This window comes from Barbus barbus (assembly GCF_936440315.1).
Source record: "Barbus barbus genome assembly, chromosome: 35".
Taxonomy (NCBI): domain Eukaryota; kingdom Metazoa; phylum Chordata; class Actinopteri; order Cypriniformes; family Cyprinidae; genus Barbus; species Barbus barbus.
Window position 1 is genome coordinate 8,797,935 of NC_136763.1, and position 10,851 is coordinate 8,808,785.

General features: G+C 37.9%; 1 protein-coding gene across 1 annotated transcript; it reads left to right on the top strand.

Annotated features, from left to right (window-relative positions):
• Positions 1–1,153: 1,153 nt before the first annotated feature.
• On the top strand, positions 1,154–10,049 carry LOC306855028 (nucleus accumbens-associated protein 1-like). Its single transcript, XM_079393411.1, has 5 exons — positions 1,154–1,397; positions 5,587–6,593; positions 6,868–7,153; positions 7,628–7,725; positions 7,869–10,049. The coding sequence occupies exons 1-5, from the start codon at positions 1,327–1,329 to the stop codon at positions 8,171–8,173; spliced, it is 1,767 nt and encodes a 588-aa protein (XP_079249537.1). The 5' UTR covers positions 1,154–1,326; the 3' UTR covers positions 8,174–10,049.
• The last annotated feature ends 802 nt before the right edge of the window (positions 10,050–10,851 follow it).

Genomic DNA, 10,851 nt, shown 5'->3' on the forward strand with positions numbered 1-10,851 from the left:
CTGGATTTTTGACGTTCATGAGATAAGCTCTAATCATCAAAATTAAACAACAACAAAAAAAACCTTTTGAAATGTTTTACTTTACATGTAATGAATCTGGAATATATGAAAGTTTCACTTTTTGAATTAAATTACAAAAAATGAACTTTTTCAAAATATTCTAATTTTTTGATATGCACCTGTATTTTAAATTTAGTCAGATGTGCAGTACATTTACCTGAACTTCAGCTAGCCTATACGTTTATTCAAAATTCACATTTGTGACCCTGGCCCACAAAACCAGTCATAAGGGTACATTTTTTAAATTGAGATACATTATCATCATACATCATACAGATACATCATCATGAATAAATAAGCTTTTCATTGATGTATGGTTTGTTAGGATAGGACAATATTTGGCCAAGATATTTGAAAATCTGGAATCTGAGGGTGCAAAAAAAAATCTAAATATTGAGAAAATCGCCTTTAAAGTTGTCCAAATGAAGTCCTTAGACATGCATATTACTAATCAAAAATTAAGTTTTTATATATTTACATAATATCTTCATGAAACATGCATCTTTACTTAATATCCTAATGATTTTTGGCATAAAAGAAAAATCTATCATTTTGACCCATACAATGTATTTTTGGCTATTGCTACAAATGCGACTTAAGACTGGTTTTGTGGTCCAGGGTCACATTTTACTTTTACTGTCAGGTGGACAAATAAATATTTAATTTAACTTTAACTTCAAGCTTACTAAAATTGAACATTTTATTTTTACTGAGCAGCGGCTCCATGACAAGAATAGCAATGTGAAGTTCAAGAACATTTAACTATTATTACATTTTAAATGTCTATAATCATAACTTTATATGTAATATTTAAAAAAATCAATAAATATATTTAGTGCGTAAAGTATGCCTTCTCTGTGCAGCGTTCCTGTCGTAGCATACCTCTACAGATGCTCCTTCTGTACTAAGATATAATTTGACCCCATTAGAGCGACGTGATGGACATATTTTGGAGATATTTAGTGAATACTTCTCCAGTGCGACATGCAGAGTCGAGTTGGCATACTGTGCGCGTAGCACCCAGACCCCTCTAGGGCTTCACCTGAGTCTAGACGCTCCACGCAGCTCACTTTCCCCGCACTGCCGCGCGCACAGACTAGACCCAACGGAGAGCGCGCTGCGCGAGTTTCACGCATTGGCGTTCAGACAGCTTTCTTTATTTTGGTCTGTGTGTGATCGGTGACTCTGTGCTCTAACCGGGGTGACAGAATGATGCACCCCTCGATAATTCTGCGCTCGGACGTCTTGCCTGTGAATTCGCGATGAATGGCTGCCCGTAGAGAGAAAGAGTCTGACTCCTCCATTGAAACACTTTCCCGCAGATCGCAAGCGAGGGGGTGAGTATTTTAACGCATGCACGAGAGATTCATGCCACTTTAAGTGGGGTCAAGGGGCAACCACGTGGGTTGAACAAGGGGGTCGAATTTAGTTATTGTTGTGGCAGGGGGTAACTGAGAAAGATTTGAGGGGATTTTTGGATAGGGGCATTGTTTTGTGAAGGTGTGCGATTGCTTTAGATGGGGGATGGGCTTGCGAAACTTTAACCACTTCAATGACTTGCTGCCGAGAGCTTGATTTATATTGCATCAATGCGTCCATCTATATTTTCCAACTTTTTAGCCATGCATAACATCGCTCGCAGTGTTAGCTCGTGTTTCTGGACTATTTGAGGATTTGTACTGGAGGAGGGCATTAATGTGCATTGGGTTCAGATGTCAAGTGGTTCATGGTGTCTTGTGTCGCGGATCAGTCTGACTCGCCCCCCGGTTGCTGCATTTGTCCCGGGATGACCTGTTGATGTAAGGAAAAGATGGAGCCGAGCCCCCCTTTCTCTTCCTCCAAAATGGAGTAGAATTTAACCACAGAATAATTTATGTGAAATCCAATGATTGCGCTGCGTGTATACAAATATGACTACTACTTAATTTGCATGCGATTTGCAAGTACGCAGCGGGAGAATTATAATAATAACGCATGCCTATGGACGATGCTGGAAGAATCAAAACGTTTTAGGTATAGATATCATGGTATGTGCAGGGCTGTAACTCAGCTCGACATTGCATAGCATTGCACTGGCACCGAGGGGGCGAGGGACACGGATGTGGGCTCCTAAATAATTCATCTATCAGATTATTTTGGTGACAGGATTTTTGAAGGCTGAGCAGCTTTTAGCTCTTTGGTCGCCGCATCAAGTGTTGAAACCAGGCAATTTGGGAATTATTTCTTGTTTTGTTTTTTGCCCCCTGGGGCCCGTGCCAGCCCGGAGCTCGTGTCCAGCTGGGCAGCGGTGCGGGGCGCACACACTCACCGGGTACCGCAGCCCTGCCGCGGCCGCCACATCACTGAAACACCGGCGTCCGACTCTCAACAGTGAGATTACAAACTACTGTTAAATTATTACCTTAATGTTTTTAATTAAAACTGCCGTTGTTATGCCATTGGGAAATATTGCTGTGTGAGTGATACAAAGAAAATAGCCTGGGTGAATTAAACTGCATTTTCGCTGCATAGATCATGAAGCTGTAATTACATTATAACGACAACCGAAAGTACAAGATTACTCTTAAACCAAGTTTATAATAATTTTTACTATGTTTCTTAAAATGTGATTGCTATTAGCTAAGGAACTAGCTTTAACCCTTTAAATTAGGATGGTACAATCCGAAAATTATCTATTTCCAAAATGGCATAGTTATACAGTTTCTGCTGGTGCTCATAATAAATTAATATTTATATAAAATTTTCTTAAAACAGCATAAGAATATATATGTATATATTTAATACATTTTAAATAAACAAAATTACAATAAAATAAATACATTTTAACCAAAAGGGTTAAAAAACTTTCTTTTTGTGAAATAAAAATAGTCTGTCTGTTTGTCTATCTATCTATTGTAAAATGTTATGTATGTATGTGTGTGTATATATATATATATATATATATATATATAAAATGACCCTCTAACTCTAGCACTCTCTATTCTAATTTAATTTTATCTGTCTTCTTTTTATAAAAAAACCCACACATTTGACCTTCTATCAATTGCATATTTATTCTCTAACTGCTAGCTTTTCTTGTAAAACTAACATTAGCTTTATTTTTTCTATTCTATCTACTTGTTTCTTTAAAAAAAATAAATAAATAAATTTTTATGTGTACTGGCTAACCAAGACTTGTAATAGCACTTGCATGTTGTTGCTCTTTTGTTGGTTTTGATTGCTTCTAATGTCCTCATTTGTAAGTCAAGCGTCTGCTAAATGACTAAATAAAAAAAATAAAAAAATAAAAAATATATATATATATTTACATAAATAGCTTAAAATGACAATAAAATACATATTTTAAAAGTGAAAGTTAAAGTGAAGTGACATACGGCCAAGTATGGTGACCCATACTCGGAATTCGTGCTCTGCATTTAACCCATCCAACGTGCACACACACAGCAGTGAACACACACACACAAGCAATGGGGTTAAAATATAATTTTATGAAATAAAAATATCTATCTATCTATCTATCTATCTATCTATCTATCTATCTATCTATCTATCATAAAATATTATCGTAGGTTTAAAAGGAGTATGAACGGAAGTAGATGTTTTGTTACGGAGCAAAACCTTACTGATACAAATCTTTGATCTGCTTCCTATAAGCATTGCTTTAACCTCCTGATCAACCTTTGTACAAAGACACAAAGCAAGAAGTTGGAGTGAAATTACTCAGTAGACCTTTAGTGGGGATTTTTGATCAAACTGTAAGGTACTTTTCAGTAGTTTAAAAAATTGTTAACAGATTCTATAAGATACATTTATACTAGTGTTAAAGTGTTGAACTGATCTGTATATTTTATGTGTCAAAATTTAGCAGACACTTTTGTCCAAAACAACTTACACGAGGAACACAACAAGCAATTTGTCATAATGCAAAATAACACGAGAAGTGCTAACCATACAACGTTTTGAACATCATTCAGAAAAGCACAGGCTAAAATCTATAAAAGGGAGGGATAAAAGAATAGCGAAAGCATAGAAAGTGAAGCACGATGCAGGTTAAGGGCTCTTTAGCAGACTGATTGACACAAATAAACAATGTATGTGTATAAAGAAACTGCACTTAAGATTGAGTGTTGCTGGTTACACAGAGTACATACAAATATGATTTCATGTAAAGTGCAAATAGAGTTATTCTCTGCATGCATAATATAGGATGACATAGTCCTAATTACCTGATATATGACCCCTAGATAGCCATTGCATTAGGCGTGTGCTAATATTAATTGAACCACTTCCTGTATGCCATCTATTCATCTTTTGCTTCTAAAAGGATTTAGTTTGTTAGAAAGTACATGTTGACCTTAAGAGCAGAGAGTATTTGTATTATTCTAAAAATAATAGACTGTAGGATTATAAATTGTATATGACCCACAGATCACCCCTGGATGGCCCTATAGGCATACTCTTCAGTTATATTAAGAATGTGTATCAACATTTATTGCTTTTGTTCATTGTCTGATTCCCTGTGGAGAATATGCATTTTCTGTTTCTATGTAATGGACTTGACAGTCATGGGATGTTGTTTGTGAGACTGCATGCACTGACCTTGGAGTTAGAACAGAGAGAACCACTGTGTCTCCATGGTTTTATAAGAATAGATGATGATATACTGCAAGTAAGTGTGTGTGTGTGTGTGTGTGTGTGTGGTGATTTCAGAAATCTTTATTTAAAGCTTTATTTAAGTCACATTGTTAAAATTGTGCATAAGACAACTTTTTGTCACTACAGAAATTATTCTGAAGTCATTCAAAAGTTTTCAGCAAGGATTAATTAAAGTGATGAATAGTGACTGTATTTATTTCAAATAAATGCTGTTCTTTTAAACTTTAGATTCATAAAATTATCCTGGAAAATATCCCTTTTTTTTTTTCTTTTTTAGAAAAATATTAAGCAGCACAAATGCTTTCACCATATGTGATATGAAGAATTATATTTTGAGCAGCAAATCATATTTGAATGATTTTGATGTGACACTGACAACCACATGGATAAATTGAATTCTATTAAAATAGAAAAGGTATTTTAAATGTAAACACTATTTCACAGTATTACTGCTGTTACTGTATTTTCAGTCAAATAAATACAGTCTTGATGAGCATAGGAGACTTTCTTTTAAAAACTCCTGTTAAGTCTTTTTGAAAACCTAAAAAAAAAAAAATTCTGGTGATGGTTATAATGTATGAATACACCATATCCATTGGTAAGCCGTTATGGAATCTGCATACTTTTTCACATTTTCCTCACTGTTGGAATTTTGTCAGGAAAATTGATGGAATTCTGCAAAATTAACACTTGAGGGGTGGGAATGTGTGGAAATGTGAATAACAAGTTGAATTTTGAAGAAATCTGGAGATATTTCTGTAGGCATGGATTCTCTTCAGGCCCTGCCCATTGGTCATTATTATAAGAACTCTGGTAAAATAATTTGGTATTTTTCACCTCATTTCTTTTTTGTTTTTTCTTTTTCCTCAGATTCTGTAGTGCTGGGATTTACGATATGGCTCAGATGCTGCAGATGGCGATTCCCAACTTTGGCAACAATGTCTTGGAGTGTCTTAATGAGCAGAGACTTCAGGGACTGTACTGTGATGTGTCAGTGGTGGTGAAGGGTCACACATTTAAAGCCCACCGGGCAGTGCTGGCTGCCAGCAGCTCCTACTTTCGAGATTTGTTCAACTCTGGAAGTAAGAGTTCTGTCGTGGAGTTACCACCAGCAGTCCAGCCTCAGAGCTTCCAGCAGATCCTTTCCTTCTGTTACACTGGCCGACTTAGCATGAACTTGGGCGATCAGTTTCTATTAATGTACACAGCAGGATTCCTACAAATTCAGCAGATTATGGAAAAAGGCACAGAGTTCTTCCTAAAGGTCAGCTCACCAAGTTGTGACTCACAGGGCTTTCACACAGAAGAAACACCACCCTCAGAACCCCAGAGCCCTGTTACTCAAACTGGAAGTGGTACTGTAGGAGGGGGTGCGGTCCACACGGCAACTGCTCGACCTACTTCCTGCCTAACACCCCTTCCATTGGTGTCAAGGGTGAAGACAGAGCAGCAACCTCAGGCCCAGCAGCCCCAACAAGAAGCATCATCATATTCAGTGGTTTGCACTCCAGTTGCTAAGCGTCTTTGGGAGGGAGGTAACCGAGAAGGAGGTGGAGGATCAGGAGGAGGGGGAGGTATGAGAAAAGCAGCCCGCTATTCGCAGGAGGTGGCACGGGGAACGGGAGGGGCACCGCCTCAAAGTGCAGCCTTATTGGGTGGAAGTGGTACCACTAATAGCAACAACAATAACAACAACAGCAGTAGCACACCGGAAGGCACCAGCCCAGGCACACCCAGCATGTACACCAGTGATTCGCCGATCTCTTACCATGACGATGATGAAGAAGAGGAAATCACAGACGAATCCACAGAAGAACAGTACAGACAAATCTGTAATATGTACACTATGTACAGCATGTTGAATGTAGGGGCAACGGGTAAGAAAAGTTCAACTAAAATTTTATTTCATTGAAGGGTTGTTAATACTTATAAGTTAGATTTATTACCTGACTCTAACAGCATATTGTGATAAAAGTGAAAGTGTAGAGAAATTCTGGGAAAAAAATTTGGACAAGAATTGAGCCCTGAGGAACTCCATCAATAGGAATTTTGAAAAAAAATCTTACAGACATCAAACAAAAGAAAATACAGCATTTACTCAATGTAGATCTTATTTTAAAATATCTCTCCTCCATTGTAATTTTGGTTCAGCCAGCGAACGAGTGGAATCTCTACCAGACCACCTCACAGTTGAATCAAGGGGAAGAGGAGTTCGAGTGAGGCAAGATCTGGCCTCTCTTCCCACTGAGCTCATTGCACAGATCGGAAACCGCTGTCATCCTAAACTCTATGAAGAAGGTGACCCTGCTGAGAAACTGGAGCTAGTAACAGGCACCAGTGTTTTTATTTCACGTGCTCAGCTGATGAACTGCCACGTTAGTGCGGGCACACGGCACAAAGTGTTGCTTAGGCGGCTCCTTGCTGCCTTTTTTGACCGGTGAGTGAAGTTTTTGACCTTTATTCAGCAGGAAATAAACAATAAACTTTGTAATTTAGTATTTATAGAAATTGTTCATGCAAAAATAAAAATTCTGTCATAATCTAGTCACCCTTATGACTTGCTTTAACCAGAATGGAGATGTTTAGCATAATGTCCAAGTTGCTCTTTCCCATACAGTGAAAGTTAATTTTCATACTGTTTGGAATGATATGAGGGTGAGTAAATGATGCCAAAATGTACATTTTTGGAGTGACATAGCTTTTAAAATTATTATAATTTTTAAAAACTTATTAGTGGGAACTTGACCTATTACTTTAGGGTTTTAAAAAGCTTTTTTGAAAGTTTTTTTTAATTTAATTTATTTTTTTTTATTAAGTTTTCTTGGTTTGGAATCCCAATTGCTCTTGCAGTTTACAGGTCAGATTTTTATGTGTTTCTTTTAAAGTGTATCATCCTTTATTTTACCTGTAGAAGCACTCTTGCAAACAGCTGTGGGACAGGCATTCGGTCCTCCACAAATGACCCCAACCGCAAGCCACTCGACAGTCGGGTTCTCCATGCTGTTAAGTGTAAGTTGTGGTCAAAACGTTTTATCTACATCTATCTATGTCACCAGTTTTTAAGCATTATTCAAAATAGCTTTGTGTAAAAAGTGCATAATAAACTAATGATAGTAAAAAAATGTTTTTACTATCGTTCTCTTTATTTTTAGTTTACTGCCAGAACTTTGCTCCTAGTTTCAAAGAGAGCGAAATGAACGCGATCGCTGCAGACATGTGCACTAATGCACGGCGCGTGGTACGCAAGAGCTGGATTCCAAAACTGAAGCTTCTGATGGCAGAAAGTGACGCTTATGCCAACTTTCTTCCGGACGCTGCCAAAATGGAGTCTGATGGCTTGGCCGTGGAGCATGCTTTTGAAACAGGATCCCTAGAGGGTGGTACAGTCTCTGAATCTGGCCAGTCATCTACAGATGCCCTGCAAGGTGTGAGCGGGGACGGTAACAGCTTGTTTTAGTGAGTAACACTACCGTGCTTCAGCTATTCTTTCCTCTTCCACTTCTCCATCGTATCCCAGTCTCACTTTGGGCATTGATGTCATCTGGGAACAATGAAGTGTATCTTTATGAAGACTCTTGGTCATTTTTATTTCCTTGTAGATTTGTTATTTTTGATTGTACCGTGAGGCCCTCCTTGTCATACTGCAGAAACACATTCCTGAAAAGGAGGGACCTCTGGGGCTATTTGTTGTGAGCTGAAGGGGAAATGGTGTCTGGAAGCTCTTATCCAGTCTGTAAACACTGTCTTGATTCTGAATGTATCTTTTTGGAGAATGCAGAAGTTAATGTTGCTGGACATAAGATTGTATTCATCTGTTAATATTTAGTGGCTGTATATCTGCTTTCTGGACTCCATTTCCTCTTTCTGCACAAACACCTTTAACACAGACACTTTACATTTTTTGTTCTTTTAAATTACATTTTTATATTCGAACAACATTTGTAATTTTTTTTTTGCCAACTTTTCCACTTTTTGTCTTGCCAAGTATCCCAAGAGAGGCAGTGTATCATTTATGATTGTAATGAATTAGTAAGAGGCAGATTAATCTGTTTTGGTATATCTGAAACTACTGTTGTGTTTTGATAGAGAGAGTCTGTGCAAGATCTGTGCACCTTTTGAATCAATGAATAGTGAATTGTTTTCCCCATGTTTTTGCATGAGCAAAATCTAAAATCGATTTTAATCATTTTATTTTGGTATATTACCATGGCTTAATATTGTTACTTCAGTTTAATCAAATCGCCACAAGTTTTTACCATCAAATATCTCCAAAGGAAACCCCAAAACTCTCCCACAAGCTTAAAATCATTAAGGCCTTTTAAATGTGTCTTTATGTTCTTAGTAGTTTTGTATAGACAACACATAACGTAGGCGTCTGTGTGCTGTGTAAATGTGTGTGTATGGAGGCTGCAGATGGTAGTTTTTGAAGTGCTGTATCTCACAGCTGACTGCTTCATGCACCGATCGCACAAGCGTGGTGCATGCTGCCGCATGGCGCATTCTGACATGCTATGCCTCAGCGCCTCTGACAGAGATGCACTAAACGCTCTGATGAGTGCAGTATTAGAGATTGGCACTGAACAGGCATCAATGCTCCAGCTACAGTGGTTCCAAACCACTAAAGACCACTCTGAGAGTGGAAGCGGTTTTGTAGTCTGTTTTTTTATGCGGATTTGAAAAGTCAGTTTTTAAGTGTCTCTCTTGATGGTTTTCGGGTTTCAGAGAGAAATTCTTGTTTGTAAGTTTGTAACGCCAATGAAGAGCTGTTGTAACCCTAGGTTTGGAGATGAAAGAAAGTGACCGTGTCATTTAAAGTGTAGTTGCACTCTTAAAATATTTAAGGATGTGTTAAAATTAGATTCCCAAAGTATGACCTGCATCTTCAGGTGTTTTAAGCACACTTATGTCTTGAAATGCGGACTATATTATTTGAATTATTGATTATGGCTGAAGAAAGGCTGTGATTGGACAAAATCATCCCAATGCAAAAGCATGTTATTTGTGGGTTTTAAATGTTTACATTTAATTTTTCCATTTCTAACCTCTTCATTTAAAATGATAGTTCACCCAAAAATGAAAATTGTCGTCATCTACTCACCCATGCATGCCATTCCAAATCTGTAAAAATCTGTGAAACACAAAAGAAGATATTTTAAAGAATGTTCGTAACCAAACCAATTTGGTGACCATTGACTTCTATTGTATGAAAAAAAAGATAAAATATATAATACAATTTCAAAATCATGTTATAATTCTAAAATCATAAAATAATCACTAAAAACAGTTTTGGGTGAACCATGGATTTAAAATAAAAATTTTAAACTCTTTTACTTAAAAAATGAATGAAGAAAAAAAAAGTTTGTCAATACACTGCACTGGGCCAGGGGACAAAAGACTTTTACCTCTCAGCCACGTGGTACAATCCTAAGAGACTGCACCAAGTCTTAATCATAGTATGATAGGATGAGAATGAGATATTTGCACAGAAATCTGAACTGGATTGTTCAGCACTGCCTTAAAGAGTGGAAGTTCGTGCCTGGGGGTCTTACACAGCCAGTCTGCGACAGAGAAGTGAAAGAAATTAAGGGAAAGGGAGGGCATGGAATGCCTGAATGATCCTGTATGCATGCATGCATGCGTGCTGGTGTGCTCCGCTACTTTTCCTCAGAGTTTGAGCCTCTTTTTTTTTTTTCATTTCCATTTTTAGAGACACACGTGCTAATGCATTCATGTGAGGAGGCTGACAGGAAAGCGAGAGCGTGCGCCAGAGGCATGCTTTTTATGTGTGTGCATTTGCTTGTGTGTACGTGTTCAAATGTAAGTCTGGTTTTTGTGTGCCAAATGCACGTCTGAGAAAGGGTGCGTGGGTGGTGTTGGTGGATGACTGTGGAATATATGCATTGTGTGTGTGTGTTGATGGGTGGGCGGTTGGTATGTGCGTGTGCAGAGATCAGAGAGCTCTGCACTGTATGTCTCCCTCTCTGAGTCAGACAAAACAAACAGACGCAAGCAGAGAGGGGTGGGAATGTATTGGTGAGGAGATGGATGCTCTCACACACACACACACTTAAACACACAACTGGTGCAGTGAGCCATTTCCCAAATGGAGGCATCAAACGGTACGCTTTGACTAAA